The sequence below is a fragment of the Jaculus jaculus genome, chromosome 12 (genome assembly GCF_020740685.1).
Source record: "Jaculus jaculus isolate mJacJac1 chromosome 12, mJacJac1.mat.Y.cur, whole genome shotgun sequence".
NCBI classification, from domain to species: Eukaryota; Metazoa; Chordata; class Mammalia; order Rodentia; family Dipodidae; genus Jaculus; species Jaculus jaculus.
Genome location: NC_059113.1, coordinates 4,781,330 through 4,809,146, shown reverse-complemented (window position 1 = coordinate 4,809,146; position 27,817 = coordinate 4,781,330). Strand labels below are relative to the sequence as shown.

Here is a 27,817-nt window from a genome sequence, read left to right as displayed (position 1 = left end):
TCTTTCTCTCTTGTCATTCTGGTGGTCTTGGGTCTCCAGATCTCACATAAGCCAGACACACAAAAGGTGAGGCAAGGTCACCCATGCCTACTAGGTGGCACAACCATCTGGAGTTTAACTTCAGTGGCTGAGGCCCTTGTGCACCAATTTTCTCTCTCTCCCTCAAAAAAAAAAAAATTAAAAAGCCTAAAAAAAAAAAAAAAGCAAGCAGATTATCTAACCAAGAGTGAGAGCAGCATGAATCAAAGGGGATAAACATACATTTAGAAGACTTTTTATTGGGTATAATCTCTTCATTTAGCCAACTGGAGGCTTCCCTCTAGGATCTTTTAATTTTATTTTTATTTATTTATTTGACAGAGAAAGAGGGAGGGGGAGACAGAGAGAGAGGGGAGAGAGAGAGAGAGAGAGAGAGAGAGAGAATGGGCGTGAGGGCTTCTAGTCACTGCAAATGAACTCCAGATGCATGTGACCCCTTGTGCATCTGGCTAATGTGGGTCCTGGGGGAATCAAACCTGGGTCCTTTGGCTTTGTAGGCAAATGCCTTAACCGCTAAGCCATCCCTCCAGCCCCCCCTCTAGGGTCTTTGACTTTCCAAGCTATAGGCTTCTGACTTGGTTTTCAGTACCAGGCATGAATTCCCTCCCACTGAGCAGGCCTCATATGCGGTCGGTGGGAGAGATGCTGATTACCCGTAACCTAGGTGTCACTGTTGCAGTCCTGCGTGGCTGGTTGACCATGTAGCTCACGGAACCCACCACTCGTTCCCACCACTGATGACCTTTATGCCCCAGCAGCTGGGGCAGTGCTTTCCAGGACTAGGAAAAGTAGTCTAGGGAGGTATTTCCATGTCGGCTCCAGCATGATCTCACGGTGTCCTGTGACTGCAGCCTGGGTTGTCTTATACAATAGGATTTTACCATTTAGTTTGGGTGGTCACCAAGTGATTTGCCAATGGCCTGCATTGTTTTGGGGACCTCAGGGACACCCCTGACCAACAGTTCACTGTGGGGAGTAACCATCCTGCCACCAGGATTTACCAGCAGCAGCCTATGGTTTTAAGATAAGCATTCCCCACCCCTGCAGGGTGCTTCTGCCCAATGATCCCCTCTCTCTCGTTCTCTGTTTAAGAGAGTTATATCTTTTAATTAGCTAACAAGGGAGTAGGTTTCTATAGTACTGACTCATGCCATCTTTACTTTTGTATGTCTTCTCCTTCTTTCCCTCTCTTATTCCTGCTCCCACAGACCCTTCTACTTCTTGGACTCTGTCCCTCCATTTGCCTGTTGACTGTTCCCTCCTTGGATCCCTTCCCATTTCTCCTTTCTCCAACCATAATTCTAGCTTCCTAGCCAGTACTACTGATGCTTACTACAACTTAGAAAAAACCAACTATTCTGTGTTGATTGATTGATATGGAACCTTACAGGGTTGGTAAAGTATTGAGAACCGTGTTGTCAAAGAGAAGTGCTCAGCACATGTTGGGTGTTATTGCAAAACCAATTAGAGCATGCAACTTATTTCTTTTTTAAAAAACAAAACAAAACAAGGAATTATGATTGATGTCTGTTGCAGTCAGGTTCACATTGCTGGCAGAAAATAGTCGACCAAGAGCAGCTTGTGGGGAAAAAGAGTTTATTTGGACTTACAGGCTCAAGGGGGAAGTTCCATGATGGCAGGGAAAATGATGGCAAGAGCAGAGGGTGGACATCACCTCCTGGCCCACCTCAGGTAGACAACAGCAACAGGAGAGTGTGTCAAGCACTGGCAAGGGGGAGCTGGCTGTAACACCCAGGAGCATGCCCCCAACAATACGCTGTCTCCAGGAGGCGTTAATTCCCAAATCTCCATCAGCTGGGAACCTAGCATTCAGAACACCTAAGCTTATGGGGGACACCTGAATCAAACCACCACAATGTCTAAGGAGCAAATCAGTGCAGATCTACAGGCTGGACAGGCATGCCTGCCTGAGTGTGTCTACCATTGAAGTCCACCTCGTATTCTGAACTATGAGTGTCATGAGTAAAAGGAAGTAAAATGTCTTCTTTGGTTCTACTATAAGTAGGACTGTTTGTCTGGAGATGATTTTGAGGGGTTGTCAGATGTAATGGAAAACTCTAGGGCTCATGAAGAAAATACCAGCATTTTGTAGCTTTTCACCATAAAGTGTTGGGACTGTGCAGAAATCAACAGTGGAAAGGCAGGCCTCGCCCTCAAGTGACAACCAGACCACATCTATTTCATTCTTATAGGTCAGGCTTTAGTGCTCAGTGATAGCATGGACCCCAGAATTTAGTAGCAGCTCAAAGAGTATTCTGTCAAGGAAGGGAGAGAGGGAAAGAGAGAGACAGACAGAACAAAAGGTAGAACAGGGCTGGAGGGATGGTTTAGCGGTTAAGGCATTTGCCTGCAAAGCCAAGGGACCCAGGTTCAATTCCCAGGACCCACGTTAGTCAGATGCACAAGGGGGTGCACACATCTGGAATTCATTTGCAGTGGCTAGAGGCCCTGGCACACCCATTCTCCAAAAAGGGGCTGGAGATATGGCTTAACAGTTAAGGCATTTTCCTACAAAGCCAAAGGATCCAGGTTCGACTCCCCAGGATCCACATATGCCAGCTGCACAAGGTGGCACATGCATCTGGAGTTCGTTTTCAGTGGCTGGAGGCCCTAGTGTGCCCATTCTCTCTCTCTCTCTCTCTGTCTGCCTCTTTCCCTCTCTCACTCTCTCAAATCAATAATAAAATAAAATAAAATTTAAAAAATGTAGGAGAAGAAAGAAGAGGATGAAGAAGAAACAGAAGCCAGGGAAAGTAGCTAAGAATAATTAAATAGGCATGTGAAATTGGTGAATATTAATCGATGAATATTGTTAATTATATAATGTTCCAAGATACAACTTATGTACCATTTAAGATTGTAAAAAAAATTAACATTTAGGGCTTTTAATCTAGACTAACAGGAAGGCATTTCTTCTTTCATCTTTCTTTGGACTTCTTATCCATTGAACTCGGTGGGTTTTTAACGCTGTGACACTGGGCCCAGCACATCGTGTCAGGTGAGGTAATAATGACTTCATTATTGACAGCTCATTGACAGCAAGTGACACCTGAATCTAATAAGTATGAGACCTTGGCAAAGGGTTATGTTAGCCAGGGCAGTTCTAGAAGTATTTAAAATTTAAATTAAAATTGTCTGGACAAAGGTAAATCTTCCAAAATATTTTTATAATAGTTGTCATTGGTTCATGTGAGCCTGGCATTGTATATTGTTGATCTCAGTCTGATGGAGCAGGCAATTTAATGTATAAATGTGGTGATTTAGTTTTCAAAGGAAAGAATAGAGGTGCACTTGGTAAATTTATGAAGAATTAAAATTGGTAAAGCTTCCAAACTCTGAAAGCTGAGGGAAAAGGTAGACAAGACAAAGTGGGGAAGGATTAAAATTTGTAATGGAGGCCAGAGTCTGTGGCCACTGTGAGAAATTGCTGCTCAGAGAAATGCTCTGATAAGTCAAAAGAGTCGTCAGCTGAATCAGGCCATCTTGTGACCCCATGGGGTGGAGGCACAGTGAGACGCCACGGCATTCCCAGAAGAATTAGCTCCTGATACAGGCCATCTGGGTTCACGTCTCATGTCTAGCTCTGCAAGTATGTTTAATGTCTCCACCCCCATTTCTATACCTGTATGATGAGTTTAATAATAGTACCTCAAGAAATTGTTCTTAAACTGGGCATGGTGGAGCACACCGTTAATCCCAGCACTCGGGAGGCAGAGGTAGGAGGATCACCATGAATTTGAGGCCACCCTGAGACTACATAGTGAATTCCAGGTTAGCCTGGGCTAGAGTGAGACCCTACCTTGAAAAACAAAAAAAAAAAAAGCACCAAAAAACCAAAAAAAAATGTTCTTAGAAATCAATAAAATAAATCATGTAAAGTGCTACACATGTACATATGAGAGACCTGGCACTCCGTGGAAGTTCTTGAATAGAACTGCATGTGTTAGATGACGAAGGAAATGCCACACAGAGGACTAGGACCAGAGAAACTAAAGAGACCCCTGCCCTTGTATACAGTCCTTGCAACAGCCACCCATTTAGTTCTGCAGGGCATGCAGATGGGAAAAGCACCCAGCAGAAACAGCTGAGATTCATTCTCTTTGCAACCATCCATCTCTCTGGAGACATTCCTCCTGACATGAAATTCCTTTCCTCTTGAGTTTATGGCTTATAGAGTGTCTGAGCATCTGATAGACTGCAGGCACCTTCTGTGAGATTTAAGCAATTATCTCAAGTTTTGCTTAATAAGAATAATTAAGTGCACATACCACATCTGCATAAATAGTTTCTGACAGATTAAAGAGTTTATAAATCCTTGAGAGCTTTATATCATTCCTTGAAAAAAGAAAACAACAAAATATCTTCACACTTACTATCCATGTACCAGGGAGAGCCTGTGGTGTAGGAAAGTCCTTAGCTTAAATAATAAAGACAAATGACAATTTCTCTCTTTCGTCCTTCCTTCCTTCCTTCTTTCCTCTTTCTTTCTTTCCTTCTTTCTTCCCTCCCTCCCTCCCTTCCTTCCTCCCTCCTTTCCCCTTCCTTCTTTCCTTTCCCCCTCCATCCCTCCCTCCGTCCCTCCCTCCGTCCCTCCCTCCGTCCCTCCCTCCGTCCCTCCCTCCCTCCCTCCGTCCCTCCCTCCCTCCCTCCCTCCCTCCTTTCTTTCTTTCTTTCTTTCTTTCTTTCTTTCTTTCTTTCTTTCTTTCTTTCTTTCTTTCTTTCTTTCTTTCTTTCTAAAAAGCATAGTTGTTCAATAGGACTAAAGCTCTCGCCTACTCCAAGCATTCAAACTACCGTTTGCTGTCAGTATAATTGCATAAGCAAGAACGGGCATGAGCCTCGGTCACAGGATCCATGTCAGCACAGCAGGTCCTTGCATGATAGATGACAGACAGCTTTTTCTTTCTTTGTTTTCCTTTTCTTTGCCTCCTGGCATATCTGAACTCTTGCTCCTGAGTCTTCTCTGGCCTATGAAATAGCAAAGTAACTGTATGTTAAGTGGAGATTAAGTGCCCTTTGAAAGGTGTGTTTTGGCTTTTATAAACTATAGATAAAAATGAAAGAAGATAACAAGAAATTATTTAGCTTGCCCCAGATGATAAGAAAGTTGGAAAAAAAAGAATCACCCACTTCTATCCATATACTCCTTCACCCCTGTTTTCTATATCAATCCTTGATGCCCGTCAGACACACCAAGACCACTGGGCAGAAGAATTATTCACCCTCTGTCCTCTCTTGCTCATCTGGTCATGTGGCTTCCTGGGTCTTTACTTGCCTTATCCTATCCTCCTGACAGTAATAGATATATGAGTCATGTGAACTACTGAAGGATACTGTTGGGTCTGCCTTTGTGTACATGACCAAAGAGCTTGATAAAACCCCATGAGAAAACTTTCCCTAGACATGACATCGAGGGACAATCTTCCACATCTCTTATGTTTCTGCACATCTTGCAAAAGATGTGGAGATTGTTCTTTTAAAATTATTTATTTATTTATTTGAGAGCGACAGACACAGAGAGAAAGACAGAAAGAGGGAGAGAGAGAGAGAATGGGCACACCAGGGCTTCCAGCCTCTGCAAACGAACTCCAGACGCGTGCGCCCCCTTGTGCATCTGGCTAACGTGGGACCTGGGGAGCCGAGCCTCGAACCGGGGTCCTTAGGCTTCACAGGCAAGCACTTAACCGCTAAGCCATCTCTCCAGCCCGAGATTGTTCTTTTTTTCCAGGTCATAGTTATAAGGATTTTATATAGTGGATAGCCTTAGAAGATGTGATATCTCCCACTAGATCATGGTTGCCCAACATTTTGTCTTCTCTGAGCCACACTGATTGAAGAATTGCCTTGGACCAAATAGTAGAAAAGATCAGGAATACTTATTGCTGTTACAAAAATTTTAGGTTCCCTGATCTTGTAATTCATGTTTTTTAATAGTCCATTGTAAGTGTAGATGTATCGCAGCTCTCCTTAGATAGACCTGGAGGCACGGTGGCTGCAGCACAGCAAAAATAAATAAATAATAATAATAATATTGCTAACATATTGTTTAATAAACTGTCCACCTCTGATTTGGAATCTTGTGTCTTTTACCAGTAGCCATGAAACTGTGGCAGCCTAGTTTATTTATATGGGAGTTAAGATCACAGACTTTTCTCAGTCCTTGATGTATAATACCAAACTTTTAAATGGACCCCAAAGAATGTGCTAATGTACCAAGGCCTCAGAAGGGTCTTAGTCTGCGGATGAGTGTGGGGCTTTGGTAAACCACTCAGCATGGCACAGTGCTTTCTTGAGTTCTCAGAAACTCGGCCCGATACCCACAGACAAAAACAGCTGTACTCAGCCACAGCCTGTTGAATCCTTATTCTGGAACTTTTGTAAAAGCTGCCAAAAAAGCATTCAACCCTTAAATCACTTTCTAAGTGTTATCATGCAGCAAAGATTAAAACCCTGTAAAGGGAGAGGACAATTTGTGTTTAGCAAGAATATGAAAGCTGTCTGCGTTCCCACTGTAAAGACTGGCCAGTCATTCTGACTCATTCTTTTTTTTTCTTTTTTCTTTTTCTTTTTTCTGAGGTAGGGTTTCACTCTAGCTCAGGCTGACCTGGAATTCACTATGTAGTCTCAGGGTGGCCTTGAACTCATGGCGATACTCTGACCTCTGCCTCCCAAGGGCTGGGATTAAAGGCATGCGCTACCATGCCCGGCCAGACTCATTCTTTTATTCAAATCAATTTGTGTATTACCCTAAAAAATACTTTTTACCGGCATGAATAAGGCAGGCATGGGTCTATCCTAGGGAAATTGTTTACTAATGGAAAGGAAACTACTAAGTATTACATAAAAGGATCCCTTAAGTCATGGATACTATGAAGAAGATAAATACTCTGAAATATCATGGAAATGTGATATTAGAAAATGGAAGCAATGGGGCCACTTTTATTCTCAAATATCAGAGTGGCATGGGTTAACAAGCAACTACAAAACATTTGTTTTTGAGGGCCAGGGATCCAACAAGTAAACAGTAAATAAAAGCCAAGTGTGTGTCAGTTTGCTCAATGGCAGTGCCATTTCCTTGAATGCAGTGGGGCTTTGGAGGCCCGGTGTGCTTTTTTTGTTTTTTTAGTAACCTCCTTAAGAGATCTTCTTTTTTTTTTTTTTTTTTTAAGATTTTATTTATTTATTTGAGAGAGAGAACAAGGCAGAGGAAGAGAAAGAGAGAGAGAGAGAGAGTGTGCCCCAGGGCCTCGCCTCCAGCCATTGCAAATGAACTCCAGATGCATGTGCCACCTTGTGCATCTGGCTAACATGGGTCTGGGGAATCAAACCTGGGTCCTTTGGCTTTGCAGGCAAGCGCCTTAACCACTAAGCCACCTCTCCAGCCCTTCTTTTTTTAAAATTTTATTTTTATTTATTTATTTGAGAGTGACAGACAGAGGTAGAAAGAGGCAGAGAGAGAGAGAGACAGAGAGAGAATGGGTGCACCAGGGCCTCCAGCCACTGCAAACAAACTCCAGATGCCTGTGCCCCTTGTGGGTCCTGGGGAATCAAGCCTCAAACCGGGGTCCTTAGGCTTCACAGGCAAGCCATTAACCGCTAAGCCATCTCTCCAGCCCTCCGTGTGCTTTCTTCAGAGAAGGAGAACACTGCTCTACCGACAGCTTTGAAGAGAAAGGTTGCCAGTTACTACCCAGGAATCGGATGGTGGGAAGAGTCTGAGAAAAAGAAGAGACATGCTTCCTTTCTCAAAATAGCAAAGTACACTTAAAATAGGAAAGGATTTTCTCCCCTTCCCCAGCAAGAGTTTGTACTACATTTAACTGACCGAGGCTTCCCTGCAGTGACCAGCATCCAATCTAGAAAGTTTAAAACAAGCCTGTGGAAATATGAAAGGTTAGATGATGCAACATAGTAGTTCTTTCCAAGCAATACAAATAAAAACACCAGAAAAATCAGAAACCTGCTAAATTTTCTGGGCAACTCAGTTCCACTGAATTCACATGTGTTATCTGAGCAGAAAAATTATAAAACAGATGGGGTCTGCTGGGGTTCTTGAGCCGTGTCTCTCTCTCTCCCTCCTGTTGGCCTGTGAAATAATGTGCACTTAGCCTCTCAGTTCCCTAAATGGTTTTCATGTTTGGGCTTTTCTAAATTGTAAACAATTTACCAAAATTAGTCCTTTAAACTATTGTTGCAAGGCTTTTTCATAGTATGTGAGTGTGAGAGGCTCGTTTTGAGTGGAACTGAAGAAGGGTGAGATGGGAAGGGAGGGCTTTGACAAGGAATTGTTAGAAAGTATTACGGTGTCCATCTAGATTAAAGGACACTAAGCCAATTGAATTTTTTCCTTTCAAGTGGTGCCAGGAAGGAATTTATCTTTCTTTGTTGTAATGTTAGGGCTGGAAAGAACTTACCTAGTAATTAGTTACTTCATGGGAAAGAAAAATCTCACTTGTGTTTGCATTACTAGACATGAAGGCAGGGAACCAAGATGTGGTAGACCAGTTCTCTGTGAGCAGTGGCAGATGTGTATCTGCTTCCCGTGAGCACTGCTTATGTGTCTGGAAGAGGCTGAGGCTTTGGGCAGAGGCCTACAGAGCCGACCCTGCTGCAGCAAACCACACCATGAGCACCCATTGCTTCTGGCTCATAGCTCACTTTGGCTAAGGGCTGTTCCATGTCATTGTTTCCTGCTTGTGAGAGTAAACACCTCACAAATAGGTGTGAGATTTTTGCTTTCCTTTCAGAACATCATGAGATAATTATATTTACTTTAACTGTCCTCCTTCAACATTTCCATTCTGAGAACTTTAATCCTGACGTGAAGGTAAAACAAGAGATCCGAAGTAGCGCGATCTTGTTACTCTACTTCTCCATCCCTTAGTGGGAGGCGCACTGAGTCGCTATAGATAGGGTTACAAGGCTTCTTTGCATAAGAAGTAAACCTTTATCATATTACTTAACCACATTGTATTCACTTTCTTTGCATCCAACACTGGCTATTTCTGGCACCTAACAATAAAATTCTGATGGTAGAATTCTTGATTTCTATTATTTTTCATGAACTGCCACTTGTAAAATAGTGTAAGCAACTATCTCACATTGTATTAATGAAGGAAAATCTCCTTCCAGGTCCAAGTCAATCTCATGTTGTCTAAACAGAGAACAATTATGTTACGTTAAGATGACATTCTTAGTACCATCCATTTCTAAAAGAATGGATGTAGTCATGATGCCTTCAGCATAAACAATTTCCACTTAATGAGTGGTGAAACTACAGCAAATGTCTTCCTCTTTAGAGAGCTAAGGAGCCTATGCAAACACTTTCATTGGCAGCTGAAGTGTTATGAACCAAGCCTAGAAACCCTGCCTTTGGATATGCTTTAACTGGGGTAGGGCAATTATTATATTTTAGCTTTTTTTTTTTTTTTTTTTTTGAGGTAGGGTTTCACTCTAGCTCAGGCTGACCTGGAATTCACTATGTAGTCTCAGGGTAGCCTTGAACTCATGGTGATCCTCCTACCTCTGCCTCTTGAGTGCTGGAATTAAAGGCGTGCGCCACCACGCTTGGCTATTTTTTAGCTTTTTATTGATAATTTTCATACATGTATATAATGTACTTTGATCATACTCCACTCCCATTACCACCTTTTGTGCCCCCTTCCCACAGAATCATTGAACACCCTTTTTATTCCTTTTCATTCTTTCTTCTATTTTCCTGTTTTCTTTTTTTTTGCACTCCCCAATACCCATGAAGAAATGTTGAGGAGCCTCATACTGTGCAGGTCTCTTGCACGTAAACAGTGATTTTTGTTGATCTACTGCTTTCTGTTTCCCAGGCTCTTCAGTAAGAAGACTTACCCTGAGCACTGTCTTTAGAAACTGCTGCATCAGACACAGCTGAGGAGCCTTAAAAATAATATGAATTTGAAGAGATTCATTTAGATTAAGTCAGTCTGAGGAATCAGTGCTGTTTACAAGTCTCTTATTTTAAGATATGTCCTGTTTGGTAAACAGTCTTAAAATCCATAAGAGACTTTAGTTATTTTTTCTCATAATTCTTTTTTCTTACAAAATGATGAGAAAATAAGAGAATGGCCTCTCACTGTATTAAAAACATATATATCTCACTATCTTTAAACATTATACTGGGGTAGCACAACACTATATTGCCGGAAAAAGCCAGCTCCAGCAAGTCTAGGTGCCATGCCAGGTTGTGCTAGGTCCTGTCAGCCTCTCCATCTGCCTGTGGTTGTCTAGATACCTATAGTGGGTAGGACAAATTAGGTTATAATTGTGGAAACAGTCCCAAAAATCTCAATGCCTTAATACAGCACTGCTTATTTACTTCACATGCGGTAATGAACTGTGGCTTTACTCCAGAATGTTTTCTCTGGGGTCTGGGCAGACAAAGCAGCCTCTGTCTAGAACATTTGTTGGCCACTTTGGCAAAGGGGCAGAGAAGACATGGTGAGCCACACACAGAGTGTTCAAGCCTCTGCCCAAGAGGGCCACACAGCTGGGCCTGGACTGCATGGGTAAACATCTATGTTCCCTTACAGGGAAGGATATCCAGTGTTTAAGAGAGTGCACACACAACTCTCTTCAGAACATAGTGTCGATCTTAAACTTAGAGAAGACAATTCCCTACCTTGTCCTTGAAACTGACAATACAGCAGAATGTATATATATATTGGTTTTTCGAGGTAGGGTCTCACTCCAGCCCAGGCTGACCTGGAATTCATCATGTGGTCTCAGGGTGGCCTCGAACTCATCCTCCAACCTCTGCCTCCAGAGTGCTGGGATTAAAGGTGTGCACCACCACGCCCAGCTTGAGGAAAAAAAAAAAAAAAGGTTTTTCCTTGAAGGTAAACAAAACAGATAAGAATATAACAGCTATGGGAAAGTTGAGATTTTAGACACAGTGGACAGAGAAGTATCTTGGGAGAAGTATGAGCACAGAATTTTGAAAAAAATAAAATCGAGGCCATTCCTAGCAGGGGGCGGTGAATGGAAGCTGAACAGCAAGTGTAAGCACTGTGGCTGATTGAGGCAGGACCAGACATCCACTGTGTCTAGAAAGAAGTGAGGTTTCGGAAGGAATGAAGCAGATGATAGTACCAGGGATCCAACTCGTTAGTATCCCGCAGAGTACGGAAAGGCTTCGAATTTTCATTCAGAGACTGACACAATGGGAGGATTTTGAGGAAAGGACATGATTACAATTTCATTTAAAATAGCTCTTTCCACCTCCTCCCCAGACCTGTTAAAGGAAGAAGAAAGGGGCCTGGAGAGCTGGCTTAGGCGTGAAAGTACTTGCCTGCAAAGCCAAAGGACCCAGGTTCGATTCCCCAGGACCCTTGTAAGCCAGATGCACAAGGTAGCACATGGGTCTGCAGTTCGTTTGCAGTGGCATATGTGTTCTCGCTCTCTTTCTCTCTCTGCCTCTTTCTCTCTCAACTAAAAAAATTAAGCAAAGAAGATAAATATTAAAAAAAAAAAAAAAAAAAAAAGCAACAGGACCAGGAGAAGAGCGCTAGCCAGGAGTCTGCTGCAAGTCCTAAAAGAGAAGTGTTGCCTTGAACCGAGTGGACGGTGGTGGAACTGGCAAGCAGCTGTCACTGTTAGCACATATTTTAGATGGGGATCTTGCTGGCTTTATTGATAAGTTAACTGTGAGTCTTGCGAGAAGAAACAAGAATCTTTAGGAAGGAGCACAGGGTGGTAGCTAAGGACACGGTCAGAATTAGCTTTGGACCAAGGGCTTTAAGACTCCTGCTTTACTGAGGAGCACTGGGAGCGAGGAGAGTGTGGATTGGACTGGGTCTGGGGACGCCGGGCGCGCGCTGGCCCCACGTGCCGGGGACCCTGCGTCTCGAGGGGCCTCCCCGCCCCCCACAGGCCGCGGTCACCCGGGAAACCGGACGCCCGCCCCCGGAGGGGGGAAGGAACTGGCTTCATGGCCGCCGCCAAGACAGCGGTTCTGGGGCCGTTGGTGGGGGCGGTAGACCAAGGTACCAGCTCAACTCGCTTCTTGGTCTTCAACTCCAAAACAGCCGAGCTCGTTTGCAAGCACCAGGTGGAGCTCAAGCAGGAGTTCCCCCGGGAGGGATGGGTGGAGCAGGACCCCAAGGAGATCCTGCGGTCGGTCCATGAGTGCATCGAGAAAGGGTGCGCCGAGCTGCGGCAGCTGGGCACCGACGTGTCCAGCATCAAGGCCATCGGCGTCACCAACCAGAGGGAGACCACCGTGGTGTGGGACAAGGTGACCGGCGAGCCCCTGCACAACGCGGTGCTGTGGCTGGACCTCAGGACGCAGTCCACGGTGGAGCAGCTCCAGCGCAGCGACCCGGCCGGCAGCAAGTCGGTGCGGCAGAGGACGGGCCTGCCGCTGAGCACCTACTTCAGCGCCGTGAAGCTGAGCTGGCTGCTGCGCAACGTGGACGCCGTGCGCAGCGCCGCGCGCCACGGCCGCGCGCTCTTCGGGACGGTGGACTCGTGGCTCATCTGGAGCCTCACGGGCGGCGCCCAGGGCGGCGTGCACTGCACGGATGTCACCAACGCCAGCCGCACCATGCTCTTCAACATCCACTCCCTGCAGTGGGACCCCGAGCTCTGCGAGTTCTTCGACGTCCCCATGGACATGCTGCCCAGCGTGCGCAGCTCCTCCGAGATCTACGGCCTCATGAAGACTGGCTCGCTGGAAGGCGTGCCCATCTCCGGGTGCCTGGGGGACCAGTCTGCGGCTCTGGTCGGGCAGATGTGCTTCCGGGACGGGCAGGCCAAGAACACCTACGGCACGGGCTGCTTCTTGCTGTGCAACACGGGCGGCAAGTGCGTGTTTTCCGAGCACGGCCTCCTGACCACCGTGGCCTACAAGCTGGGCCGGGACAAGCCCGTGTGCTACGCTCTGGAAGGCTCCGTGGCCATCACCGGGGCCGTTGTCTGCTGGCTGCGGGACAACCTTGAGATCATCAAGGCTCCCGAGGAGATCGAAAAACTCGCCCGAGAAGCGGGCACTTCCTACGGCTGCTACTTCGTCCCCGCGTTTTCGGGCTTGTATGCGCCGTACTGGGACCCCAGTGCCCGGGGCGTCATCTGCGGGCTCACCCAGTTCACCAACAAGTGCCACATGGCCTTCGCGGCGCTGGAGGCCGTGTGCTTCCAGACCCGGGAGATCGTGGACGCCATGAACAGCGACTGCGGGCTCCCGCTGCGACACCTGCAGGTGGACGGGGGCATGACCGGCAACCGGCTGCTCATGCAGCTGCAGGCCGACATCCTGGGCGTGCCCGTGGTGAAGCACGCCGACCCCGAGTCCACCGGCCTGGGCGTGGCCATGGCGGCCGGCGCCGCCGAGGGCGTCCGCGTGTGGGACCTGGACTCCGTGGACCTGTCCGCCGTCCAGGTGGAGCGCTTCCAGCCGCAGATCAACGCCGAGGAGAGCGAGACCCGCTTCGCCACGTGGAAGAAAGCCGTGGTGAAGGCGATGGGCTGGGAGACGGCCGAGCCGCCCGAGGGCCGCCACGCGGGCATCTTCTGCAGCCTGCCCCTGGGCTTCTTCATCGTGAGCAGCATGGTGGTGCTGATCGGCGCCAGGCACATCGCGGGGTTCCCGTACTAGCTCGGCTTCTTGCCTGGCCAGGGCATCCCAGCGGCTGCTCTTCTTGCGTTCACAGTCCAAGACAGACCCGTGAGCTGAAAATAAAGAGAAGGCAGCAGAAAGAACGCCAGGGAAACTCTGGTGTGTGTGTGTGTGTGTTCTTTAGCAGCTGTGGCTGCGCTGGCCGTCTTTGGGGATGAATCCCTGCATGGCGGTACCTCCTGCCCAGTTCCTCCCGGTATCTCCTGTCTGTTGGGGTCTTTAAGCAAACACATTTAGATGCCGGTGGACCAAAGTCTGATTCTCTGCACTACGCTTGCCTAATCAAGAGTTATCACTAGCCTGATAGCCATGAATGGCTTTTGTTTGTAACAACCTCCCCCCAATCAAAAAAAATCTTTTTTTTTTTTTTTTACACATAGAAGACCACAGCAGTTTTACTTATTGTTTAAATGGAACCTTCTACTAAATTATGACATGACAATTTAGTACCCTCATACCTCAGATCTTTTTCTGAAAAGTATTTGCCCAAACAGAAATTATCAGACATTTTACATTGTCTCACTAAGTGTCCTTTCTGTCTGAATCTTATAGTGAAGGACACATCATTTCTTTCTATTCTTTTCACATTTTTTTACTTCATTTATGTAACATATCCATATAAGTTACATACTGAGGATAGGTCACAATTAAGATTACATGGTGGTCAGTGGGTTATAATAGAATTAGTCTTACACGGACTAATACACCTGCAACTATTTTGAGGGAATAGATACTTATATTTTGGGGAAATGATTATGGATAATATTTACCAGAAGGTTTTCTTAAACAGCCTCCCTTTAAAATCCAAATATATTTTCAATGTCAATAAAAGAAAATTCGCTTTATGGGGCTGGAACGATAGCTGAGTGGTTGAAGGTGTTTGCATACAAAGCCTATGGCCTAGGTTCACTTCCCAAGCTACCCATAGAAGCCGGATGTAAAAAATTGATGCAAGCATCTGGTGTTCATTTGTAGCAGCAAGAGATCCTGGCACACCCAAATACACACCATAACACACACAGACACACACACAATGCAAATATGTAAGTAAACAGAAAAAAGTTTTAGAATGTTTAAACAATTTTGTTGTGATTTAAAAACAAAAAGAAATTAGGAAATCAAGACCTGGCTGGATCACATAGGAAGTAAGTGAAAGCAGATAAACACTTCTCAGATTAAACCCGTGTCTCCCCTTAATCCAACATGCCATGGTCACTGTCCACATGCTGGTTACTGAGCAGCTGCCCCAGATGCCAGCCAGGCTGTTTCAGCACTTGTGTTAAGATGGTCCTTTTTTTTTTTTTTTTTGCATGTGTATGTCACACATGCATGTGTGTGTCTGTTTTCACAGTGTGTGAGTAGATACATGTGTGCAGGTTTGTCTCATGTGGAGGCCAGATGATGCCACCACCTCTTTTTGGGACATGGTGTCATATTGTTCTGGGGTTCACCAAGTAGGCTAGACTGACTAGCAGGTTCATTCTGGTGATTGTCCTGTCCCTGCCCCCCAGCACTGGGGTCGTAGGGGCATGCCACAATATTCGGCATTTACCTGGGTACTAGGGATCAAACTCAGGTCCTCGTGCTCGTGAGGCAGGTACTTTCCACACTGAGCCACCTCCCCAACTGTGACATGACCCTATTGTGGTCCCTAATGGCCCCAACATACAAACAAGGCCAGTGATGCCACCAATCTTATTACAATGTATTGTCAAGGTTGTTCTATTTTACTTTTAGTTACCAGTAATCTCTTTGTAAATTGATTTTTATTTTTGCTTTTCTGAAGTAGGGCCTTGCTGTAGCCCAAGCTGGCTTGGAATTTACTATGTAGTCTCAGGCTGGTCTCGAACTCATGGTCATCCTTCTACCCCTGCCTCTTAAGTGCTGGGATTAAAGGTGTACACCACCACGCCTGGTTTATTTTATATATATATTTATGAGAGAGAGAGAGAGAGAGAGAGAGTGGGCGCACCAAGGCCTCCAGCCTCTGCAAACGAACTGCAGATGCATGTGTCCCTTGTGAATCTGTCTAATGTGGATCCTGGGAAATCAAACCTGGGTTCTTAACCGCTAAACCATCCCTTCAGCCCCTGGCTTATTTTTTTAAAATGTTTTTGTTTATTTGAGAAGGAGAGAGAGAGAGAGAGAAAGAGGGAGAGGGAGAGGAAGAGAGGAGTGGGAGAGAATGGGCATGCCAGGGCCTCCAGCCACTGCAAATGAACTCCAGATGCGTGTGCCACCTTGTATATCTGGCTTTACGTGGACACTTGGGAATCAAACCCTGGCTATTACGCTTTGCAGGAAAGTATTTTAACCACTGAGCAATCTCTAGCCCAATCTCTTTGTTGTCTAATTTTCAATTTTGTCAGGAAACACATAGTACATAGAAGTAAAGTACTGTCTGTGGCTTCGACAACCACTGATGGTCCTTGAACATATTTTCATAGATAGGGGAGGACTACTGTCTGTGTCCAGATATATATGCATTCTAATATTTTCTCTTACTACATTTCATGTTCTTTTGTTTTATCTTGAACTTAATTTTTTGTTCAAATAAAATTTATTTTTAAAATTTTTGAATATGGAAACATTGAAGAAGTGAAGAAGACACAAAGGCTGGAGAGATGTCTTAACAGTTAAGACACTTGCCTGTGATGCCTAAGGACCCATGTTTGACTCTCCAGATCCCACGTAAGCCACATGCGCAAGGTGATACAAGCATGCTCTCATGCTTTCGCATAAAAAAGGCCAATCTGTTGGGCTTGCCTAAAAAAAAAAAAAAAAGGCATAAGCAAATGGAAAGATATCCCATATGTCTGAATTAGAAGAACTAGTTTTAGGCTGGAGAGATGGTTGAGTGTGTAAGACCCCCAACACCCATGGGAAAAGTTGGCCACATAGCTCCCTTAACCCCAGGTCTTGGGCTGGGTAGGGGGAGGAGGAAGATAGGAGGATGGCTGGAGCTCGCTTAGTCAGCCAGTGTAACTGAAAGAATGGCGAGCTCCGGACTTAGAGCCTCCAGCAAGTGAAGTAGAACAGTGATGAAGGAGGCTGCCTGGCACCCTCCTCGGGCTTCTGCCTACGTGCACATGGAATGTGTGCGTCTACAAGTAACACGTGCTGCACAATCCACAAAACTAAAATATTGGGCTGAAGAGATGGCTTAGTGGTTAAGGCACTTGTCTGAGAAGCCTAAGGACCCAGGTTCAGTTCCACAGAACCCACATATGCCAGACACACATGGTGGAGTTTGTTTGCAGTGGCTAGAAGCCCTGGCACACCCACATTCTCTCTCTCTCTGTCTGCCTCTTTGTCAAATAAAAATAAAAAAAAATAAAAAAAATCTTCTTTGTTAAAATGTCATTACTACCCACAGTGAGCTAGAAATTCAGTTATTATCATCAAAACTCCAATGACATTTTTTTACAAAGAGTAGAAACAAAAACAAATTCATATGAAATCACTCAAAAAACCCCCACAAAACTGGAAGCCTAACTGCCCAATTTCAAAATAGATTACAGAGCCATAGTAATCAAAACAATATGGTGCTGGCATAAGGTCAGATTCATAACCAAAGAACGTGTACAGATGTTTCTCCAAAGAATATTTGAAAATAGGCCGAAGGCATGAGAAATTGTCAGCATCACTGATCATCTCAGAAGCATACAGCTTTGCACCCGTCAGGACAACTACTGCGAATTTAGTTGAAAAGGTAAGTGATGACGAAGGTGTGGAAAACTGTAACTTTTGCTGCATGTGGAAAAGCCACATGGTCAGCTTCTATGGAAAACATTATGGAGAGGATTCCAGAAACTTGCCATATGTTCCAGGAATCCACTTCGGGGCATCTTCCAAAACAAGAAAGTCAGGATCTCAAGCTGATGTTAGCATTCCCATGTTGCCTGAAAATTATTCACAATAGTCAAGGTATAGGGCCAACCAAAATGCTCTTAGACAAGTGAATGGATAAAGAAAACACGGTAGCTATACGAACTAGAATATTAGCCTTTAAAATAGAATGCGATTCTGAAATATACAATAAAAGGGACAAATCTTCAGGACATTATTCTATGAAAAAAATATCAGTCATAAAGAAATGCTTTTGTGATCCCACTTATGGAAGTAACCAAATTAATCAAATTCATAGAATCAAAGAGTATATACTCAGGAGAGGAAGAAATGGAGAGTTACTAACCAAAGGCATAAAGTTTCAATTAAATAAGGCTAGTGCTAAAAGTTGGCTGAAGAGCACACACATCTCTCCTTGAAGATATTTTTATTTTATTTTATTTATTTATTTGAGAGTGAAAGGCAGAGAAGGGGGGGGGGGGGAATGGGTGCACCAGGGCCTCCAGCCACTGCAAATGAACTCCAGATATGTGTGTGCCACCTTGTGCATCTGGCTTACATGGGTATGGAGGAATTGAGCCTCGAACTGGGGTCCTTAGGCTTCACAGGCAAGCACTTAACTGCTAAGCCATCTCTCCAGCCCTCCTTGAAGATATTGAATTGGATGATTGAAATTTAAGTAAGTGAAGTGAGGACATGACAACTGTTTTTGTCACAATACAATAAAAAATTACATTGTATGAAGAAAGGACTTTTTTTTTTTTTTTTTTTTGAGGTAGGGTCTCTCTCTGACCTGGAATCTGTAGTCTTAGGCTGGCCTGGAACTCAGCAATCCTCCTACCTCTGCTTCCTGAGTGCTGGGATTAAAGGTGTGTACAACCATGCCTGGCAGAGAGAGAAAGGGGGGCGTCGAGAAAGAGAGAGAGAGAGGGAGCATGAATATGAATGGGCCTCTAGGTGCTGCAAACAAACTCCAGAAGTATACGCCCCTTTGTGCATCTGGCTTTATATCAAACTTGGGTCATTAGGCTTTATGGGAAAATGTCTTAACTGCTGAGCTATCTCTGCAACCCCAGAACTTAATATTTTTAATGATGAATTTTTCTGACACCATTTTCTCACAGTCATTGGTGCTTCTCCAGTTTTTAGTATGAATATATAAACAGGTATATTTGGTATACAGACATTTTTTGGATGCCCTAAATGGTTCCATTGACCTATATGTTTATTTCTTTTTCAATAGTCAGCAATAGTGTGTACTGAGGATGTAAGATATTTTATTTTATTTTTTTGATTTTTTGAGGTAGGGTCTCTAGCTCAGGCTGTCCTGAAATTCACTATGTAGTCTCAGGGTGGCATCAAACTCACAGTGGTCCTCCTACCTCTGCCTCCCGAGTGTTGGGATTAAAGGTATGTACCATCACACCTGACTGATCTAAGTTATTTTTAGTGGAATTTTTTCACTGAGTGATTTTTTTAAACTTAAAAAAAATTTTCTTATGACTTTGTTTGTTTGTTTTGGTAGGAGGAGTTGAAATGTTTTATATATATATTTATTTGAGAGAGAGGGAGGGGGGGAGAGAGAGAGAGAGAGAGAGAGAGAGAGAGAGAGAGAGAGAGGGAGGAGGAGGAGGAGGCAGATAGAGAGAATATGTGCACCAGAGCCTCTAGCCACTGCAAACGAATTTCAGATGCATGAGCCAGCCACCTTGTACATCTGGCTTTACACGGGTCCTGGGGAATTGAACCAGGGTTCTTTGGCTTTACAGGCAAGTGCCTTAACTACTAAGCCATCTGTCCAGCCCTGAATGATGTTTTATTTATTTTTTATTGAAAACTTCTATACTTACAAAAAATAAACCATGATAATTCCTTCCCCTTCCCCACTTTTCCTTTCACAACTCTGCTGTCCATCATATCCCCTCCCTCTCTCCCTTAGTCTCTCTTTTATTTTGATGTCATCGTCTTTTTCTCCTATATTAGGGTCTTGCAAAGGTATTGCTAGGCACTGCGAGGTCATGGATATCAAGGCCAATTTCTACCTGGACAGTTGCATTGTAAGGAGTCATACCCTTCCATTGGCTCTTACATTCTTTCTGCCACCTCTTCTGCAATGGACACTGAGCCTTGGAGGGTGTGATAGAGATGTTTCAGTGGTGGACACTCCTCTGTCACTTCTCAGCACTACGATGCCTTTTGGGTCAGGATGATGTTTTATTTAGGGATTTCCTATCTAGCTGTATAAGGGGTCTGTGGTATGGTCTTCTCTTCTTTTAAAATCCTAGTCTTATTTGTGAGATCCTTGGAAAATACTCTGGGCCTGGCTTCAGACTGTACTTTCCATTTTGTCTGTCAAGCTGGTCTATTCTATTTTTTAAATTTCTTGATATAATTTGAGGAACATTTTCTAGGAAATTTTATTATTTTGATTCTAAAATTACTTTTTTTGTAGATGATGTCATTGCTTTAGACCTTTCTGGATTTCCAATTTTGATCTCTTTAAACATTATAGTGATTTTATTCTTAATTGGGTTGCCAAAGATTCATTTTGTTGGCATCTTCATAAAGACCACATCTGATTTATACATTATATCATGTTGTTATTACCTACTTAATTTCTAATTCTAGCCTGTAATTCTTCTTTTGTATTTCTGGGTGTGTGTTTTTCATTCTTTCTCTAACATCTATTATTTGGTTTATTAGTATTTAATTTCCATTTTGTTAAACATTTTAAGCCTAATTTTTTATTACACTCTTGTATAGTTTTGAATTTTATTTAAAAATATTATTTATTTATTTATTTTAAACAGTTAGAGAAAAGCATATGGGGGTGGGGAGAGAATGGGTATGCTAGGGCCTCCTGCCATTACAAATAAACTCTCCAGATGCATGTGTCACTTTGTGTGTCTGGCTTTACGGGTGCTAGGGAATTGAATTAGGGCCATCAGGCTTTGAAAGCAGTACCTTTAACTGCTGAGCCATCTTTCTAGCCCCTGTTTTAAATTTTCAAGTGACTTTTCTTTTCTTGATCTCTCTCTCTCTCTTTTTTAAAATCATTCCTTTAATTTTTCAAATTTTGTTTTATTTTCTTTTGGCTTGACAGTGTGACATTATGGTTGGGAAGTTATTTATGATTTCAGCTTTAGCTGAATATGTAATCTCTTATGGTGAATGAAACATGTAGTTGAAAAAATGTTCTTTCTGCAAATAGGTTATTTGTTTGTTCAAGCACTTTGTTTGATTTACATGATCATACTTTTTTTTTTTTCTCTTTTAACTACTTGCATTTCTGACAGTGGTTGGGTTAAAGTCTCCTGAGTGAGAATCCTCTCTTGGTGGACTACCCCCTGAGCATATGACTCAAAGTATATATAGAGTGTATGTTTCCTGATATTCCATAACCAGGTCAGAGATCTGGAGAGAGCTGCGAAGGTGGTGCCCGAAGGTAGTTAACGCAAGGCCTACTGCATTACTTCTTTGCTTACCCTCCTATGGGCAGATCAACAGTAGTGGTGATCTCTCTCTGGTGGTAAGTACTTGTAATTAATAAGCAGAGAAGTCTTTCTATCAACGCCATTATTTGTAAGCTGTCTTTAATGTGACTAAAACATGGAAATTCTCCTGGGAAAGTCTTTGAATGCATTTTGCATATTTGTTTACTTCAACAAAATACAAATTTGTGAACTATTAAATGAGCAAATGAGTTAAGAGGAATTTTTTCAAGGGAGAAAGTTTGATTCCAAGACTAACTGAAAAATGTCACAGCTTCAGAGAATTCTTTCCAAAGAAAATTAAGGTTTATTATAGTTCTTAGAATATTTTCATGTGCACCAAATAGGTTTGTACTAGTAATTATTCTGTGACAAAAGAATTCTGATATTCTGCTGAGTACCAGGGATCAGGAGTGACTCATTCAAAGTTTCACAACTTGCATGTGGTTAAGCTAATATTGGAATATACATTTTTCTGACAGCAACTTTCAAGTTAGCCACACTTCATCATGACTGTTTCCTCCAACCCAGAGACTTAGTGTCTATAGGAAAATCTCCTTGAAGTCCAAATTTATGTGTACATTGAATTTTTTGGAATGAGGAATTTCTCAAAAACAGTTGGATAAATACTAGTTGATTCTATTTAGCAATGCGCTTTTCTTTCAAGCTGCTTCATGCATTTTTTCTGCCATGCTAGGCAATCGGGAATCTGACTGAGATATAGCCTCTCTGGCTCCCCTGCCCTGTGAGATTTGAGGTAGAGAGCCAACCCGAGCTCCAGGAAGAGATAGAGAGGAGAGTGGAGTCGGAGCGCTCTTCCCTTTGCTTATCTCGTTGCCGTTTCCTGTGCAGCAGCCATAGGTCTCGGCTGAGCACCATCTCCCTTGGAGGGATCCTCTACTGAACACTCCCAGTTCCAATAACAATTTCTTACTAATCTCCTTAGTGGAGGAGTGAGCTCCCTACTGCTATTTACTCCAGGTATTGCACGTTTAATTTCTCAACATTCTACCCCATCTTTGTGAATGCTCTCTTTTTGAAAATCAGTCCTCAAATTAACCAGTTTAAATGTGCCAGTTGTTGTCTGTGGGGGACCCTGACTGATAAAAGAAGTAATTGTTAAAATATATGATCTAAGTGAAAAAAAAAAACCCACAAGAGGATGGAGTGAGAATAAGTTTCCTAGCCAAACCAAAAACCAAAAACCTTTTATATACTAGCATCTGATTAATACAGTTTTGGAAACCAGTTGGGTCTTTTAATGTATTCTGCATTGGGGATTACACATTCACTAGATCCAAATCATAATCAGATCCAAAAGAGTTCTAATACTTCATATTTTGTTCATAAAATGTAAGAGTAACAGAAGGAAAAGAAAAAGGAAAAACAGCTCTCTCCATTTCCAAGCAGAGAAAACAGCCAGCGCACCGCGACTATTCCACCCCGGTGCCATCCAAATCTCTTTGCCACACACCACCCCGAGGAAGCCCTTGGCACAGTCGTCTCTCCTGATCTCAGGCTTGGATAATTAAGGCAGGCATGGGTTACCACAGAGGTTCATCGTCCAAAATGCTGTGTGGGAGAGTGGACTAATGATTCTGCTGGGGAAGGGAGTTAAGTAATGTGTTTTCAGTTACCTGCTCATGGTCAGGGACTACCTGGTGCACACACGCACATGCACACGTACATGCATGCATGCAGAGGTGTGTGATCCTCAAACTTCATTCTAGTGCCTGGGGACTAGATGGAAATAGAGATTATTACTTTTATTCTTAGCCAGAGCATGGTGACATGCTGACATGCTTGGTATATTTTTGCCAGTTGGCCACAAATCAGGTGGGTGGGGAAATGGTAAATCATTTCTATTCTTCTCCCTTATTCCCTTGACATGGGCTAATTTTTCATATATTGTCTTAAGAAATATTATCATTCAAAAATTAGAAAGGAATCAAGTTACACAGTTGCTCACTCAATATTTGGTAGATTCCCATTGCAAAGTGGAGTGGAACCTGACAGCCAGTGGGCTTGTTTTCCCTGTGTTCCTGACATAGCAGAACAAAACTGACTGCTTTTATTCACTCCTCCGCATTTTAATGGGAAATGATATAAAAAACTACAATATAGTGGCTGGAGTCGCTGAAGAAAATGAGGCAGAGCAAAGAGAGAGTGGTTCTTTTAATGTTTTCCAGGTTTAAAAAAATTAGTGTGTATTCATTGCACAAAATGATGAGAAACATTGGACATTTTCATACACATATATGATGTGCTTTATTCATATTGCCCCCATTACCCTCATCTTTCCCCCTCCGCTGGTCCCCTTCCTCTTGCCAAATAGTCTCCTTGCTACTCTTCTATTTGTGTCTCATTTAATATATAATAATTATCTATTTTATTATAAATATTTACATTATAGATTGTATGTATGAACCAAGACATGCAATAATTGACTTTCTGAATCTGCCTTATTTTAGTGACATGATGATCACTGGCTCCACCTATTTCCTGAAAATGAGATGGTTCTTTTCTTTATAGCTGAATACAACTCGTATCATCCCATGACTCTATTTTTATGCTTTGAGGAACTTCCATAAATTTTCTCAGTTGCAACAAGATAAGGAATCAAGTGGTATACTGGAATTTTAAGCTTTAAACTTTATGTCCTTTAACAATTACTGTGGGTTGTTAGCCATTGGTTGCATTTTTACCATCATAATAAATATTTCCTCAGATTGCCAAGTTATAGGGTACAATCATGCTACAGAACAACAAAACAGTTTGTGTATCTATCTTCCTAGGTTTAAAAGAAAGGGAATGAGAGTAAGCACTTAGAAGCTAAAACTGAGTATTTAAGATGTCTATATTTCAGGGTTAGAGAGATGGCTTAGCGGTTAAGGCTGTTTCCTACAAAGCCTAAGGGCCCAGGTTCGACTCCCTAGTACCCACATAAGCCAAATGCACAAGGTGCACATATGTTTGGAGTTCATTTGCAGTGGCTGGAGGCCTTGTTGCATCCATTCTCTCTCTCTCTGCCACTTCCTCTCTCTCTCAAATAAATACATAAATAAAAGTATTTTAAAATAACTATATGAAATATATAAAGTATCTATATTTCATATAGTTATTTTAAAATACTTAAAGTAAATTAATAAATAAAATAAAAATAGTTAAATTAACTATATTTTAATTTTTTATATTTTATTTATATTTATTTGAGAAAGAGGCAGATATAGAAGGCAGGGGAAAGAATGGGTGCACCAGGGCCTCTAGCCACTGAAAATGAACTCCAGATGCCTGTGCCACCTTGTGCATCTGGCTTATGTGGGTGCTAGGGAGTTGGACCTGGGTCCTTTAGCTTTTCAGGCAAGTACCTTAACAGGTAAACCATCTCTCCAGCCAACAACTAAATTTTAAATCAAGTTTGTTATATTAAGAACTATAGGACTGTCAATATGTAGCCAGTTTTGAATTCCTAACATTTCCTCAGCCCTAATGCACAAAAAAGCCAAAACAATAAACAATAACATTTCAACCAAAATAACTAGAGGGAAACACCAGAGAACAAAGGAGCAGCAGAATCTAGAAGGTAAAGACCTTGTCTCTGCTACCTCCACCCTGGAGAAGATCAGGACCAGAGAGAACCCAGGGGTGAAAGGGAAGAAGATTCTAGAAACTTCTACCATCTTCAGCCTTCTCTACTAGAGATCTCTGCAGTCAGTCACCACAGGCTTTGGGCCTGGCTGAGAGAGCGCTCCCGGGTCCCTGGGCTGTGTCCACTCTACAGAAGGAGCTAGCACCATGCTTGGCTTTCCCACCCTCCATAGCGTGTACCTTCTCAGCACTGACATGACCTTGGTGGCCCTTCATCTGTTACTGCTGTACTATGTCCACTGGCAGCTTGCCATCTTGAAGCAGAGCTGCTGCTACGCTCTGCTCCTCAGCGCCAAGCTGGAGTGGTGACTTGACCCTGGACACACAGAGCCCTGAACTTCTTGCACATTGCTTCCCTGCTCTAATGATGCAGCACTCTGCTCCTGGGCTGGGGCTGGGGGAGGGCTGGAGCATCAGACAGTGAAGTCACTGCACTGCCCAGCTCCACAGATAATGTGGCTTCCAGTCTCCAGGGCTCCGGAGGCTCTGCTGATCCTGTGGTCCAGCAGGTTCAGAAGTTCAGGTCCCAGGAAGCCAGCCTTGTGTGAGCTTTGCTGCAGGGTCCGTGTCTTGCCTGTCTGGAACTCCACTAGTCCTCTGTAGTTCAGGGTGCTGAGGCTTCTCATCTCTTGAAGTGGTAGGGTCATTAGTTCCTTATCTCCTAAGGCCCAAGACACAGCAACGGCCTGCCACTCCTGGATCCTTCCGAGTAGGGAAGTGGGTCTCAAGGGGTCCGAGGTACAGTACCATCTCAGGGTCCACAGACTCCATTCAGTTACATCTCATCCCTCTGGACCTGTTGGTTCTAGATCCCAATTGTAGTTGTAGCTGGGTCCCAGTCTATGAGATCAGAACCTCTTCTCCCACACAGTCATGTTCACGCTGTGCCTTGACACCCTGAATCAGAACCATGGCTATATTCCAGCCCCCTATGATAAGCTGTGGGGTAGGTCACAGGGCAATAGATTCAGGCTTAATGAGAGAATTTTTTTCGGTGCTTCTTACATGATACAGTAGTTTTGTAAGACCTTGAGTCCTGAAACCTGGCTTCATAGCCACTCCAAGAACTTGTGGCCTGGATTTCAGCGCTACTGTGGCTGCCTATGAGCTACCTCAGATCTATCAGCTCCATACTTCAAGGGACACAGAACCAGGAGGATCTCCAAGTCCCTTGCTCTCACCATCTATGCAGCTACCACCTGTGCCACAGACTTCTGTATCCTAGAGCAGAGGCCCTTGAAGTCATCACTAATGTGTATCACAACCGAAGATGCTGCAGGAAGACCACACTACTGTGAGCGTGCAGACCAAATGCACCGCACCCTGCCCCACTGCACTGCGGGCGGACGCGTCTCCCTGTGAGAGCCCCTTGGTAAAGTCTGGAGAGGTGACCACACTACCAGATGATTGACATTAACATGGGGACAAAAGTCCTGTGAACAGTCTAGATCCACGAACAGCTCCGGACAAGCTGAGTTTGAAGGCTCTTCTGACATCAGTAAGTGAAATGAAAACAATAGGAAGCAGAAGAAAGGCCCTGAAGAAGGACATATGGATATCCTGTCATTGTCTGAACAGGTCTTCGCACAACAAGAGCTCCAGAAGTAGAAGACAAAGAAGAAATAGGACGTTTATGCAATGAAGCAATTCCCGGATGACCACCAAGTCCTGGGAGAGATACAAGCATCTAGATCCGTATATCCCAAAGTTCTCAGGCACATTCAACTTCAGAAGTTCCTCTTTGAGGCACATTACAACCAAAGTGTCAAAAGTCAAACAGTTGGAAATGGTGATATATGCCTGTAAACTTAGCTTTCAGGAGGCCGAGGCAAGAGGATTGCTGTGGTGCTTTGATTCAGGTGTTCTCCATAAACTCGGGTGTTCTGAATGCTAGGTTCCCAGCTGATGGAGATTTGGGAATTAACGCCTCCTACAGGCAGTGTATTGTTGGGGGCGGGCTTATGGGTGTTATAGCCAGTGTCCCCTCGCCAGTGTTTGGCATACTCTCCTGCTCCTGTTGTCCACCTTATGTGGGCCAGGGGGTGATGTCCACCCTCTGCTCATGCCATCATTTTCCCCTGCCATTGTGGAGATTCCCCTTGAGCCTGTAAGCCAAAATAAGCCTCTTTTCCCCACAAGCTGCTTTTGGTTGGGTGATTTCTGCCAGCAATGAGAACCTGACTGCAACAATTGCCATGAGTATGAGGCCAGCTTTGGTTACATAATGAGTTCCAGGCCTGAACTATAGTATGGGACTGGATCAGTCTCAACACACATGCAGCTGTAGACTTGATTAGTACAGGTAAGTATATAGTTAAGTCTGGAATATTCTAATGCAATTGTTAATGCCTACATTAAAAAGGGTTCCAAATAATTTGTCTAACAGTTATATCTCCAGGAGCTACAAAACCCCAACAAAATAAACTCAAGTTATTAGAACAAAATAATAACCAAAAATGAAATGGAGAAGAGAGTCATAAAAAAAGAAGAGTGACGGGCTGGAGAGATGGTTAGCATGTCAGGTAAAAATACTAGTACCAGAGGTGGGCCACCTCCCTAGGGGCCATTATCCAGGGGTCCTGGATGCCCCACAAGCCGTACATTTTATGTGGTTACATGCAAGAACTATCGCTGGACACCTCATGCACTTTGGTGGCAGGGCGTTAAAAAGCCAGGTCAGGACTGAGCTAAAATCTCCCTCCCATCTGCCTAGCTCTCACTTAGGATGCCAGAGGAAATTTGTCAATAAACTGCATGCTAGACTGACAACATCCCAGGAAAGTGCTCACTCATGCACTAGCGACACACCCGTTACGTGTAGAACCACCTGGTTTTCAACGGAAAAGAACTCATATGAGGTACAACAAGCCAGGGCTGGAGAGGTGATAGGCATCAATAGGGAAATACCTGCTATTGTTTTGTTAAATGAGTTTGATACGTTCAAATTGTCTTCTAAACATTTACGTTTATACCTTGTTGTAAGTCTGCAAAGGAAACTTCCTTTTTCTGCAGTGGGTGGTGGTTACTATAGAGATTCATAACCAGCCAATCACATGAAAATGAGTGACTTTTTGAGTGTTGTCGTTGTCCAATCCCTAGCTGAAGATGGAGGACACTTATTGGA

The 27,817-nt window shown here is 43.7% G+C and overlaps 1 protein-coding gene across 1 annotated transcript; it reads left to right on the top strand.

The window, feature by feature from the left end:
- Positions 1–12,019: 12,019 nt before the first annotated feature.
- LOC101617573 (glycerol kinase-like) lies at positions 12,020–13,799 on the top strand. The gene has a single exon (XM_012951365.2). The coding sequence runs from the start codon at positions 12,020–12,022 to the stop codon at positions 13,682–13,684; it is 1,665 nt and encodes a 554-aa protein (XP_012806819.2). The 3' UTR covers positions 13,685–13,799.
- The last annotated feature ends 14,018 nt before the right edge of the window (positions 13,800–27,817 follow it).

Excerpts from the sequence above, each read along its gene's own strand:
- LOC101617573 (XM_012951365.2), top strand. The coding sequence starts at position 12,020 with ATGGCCGCCGCCAAGACAGCGGTTCTGGGGCCGTTGGTGGGGGCGGTA.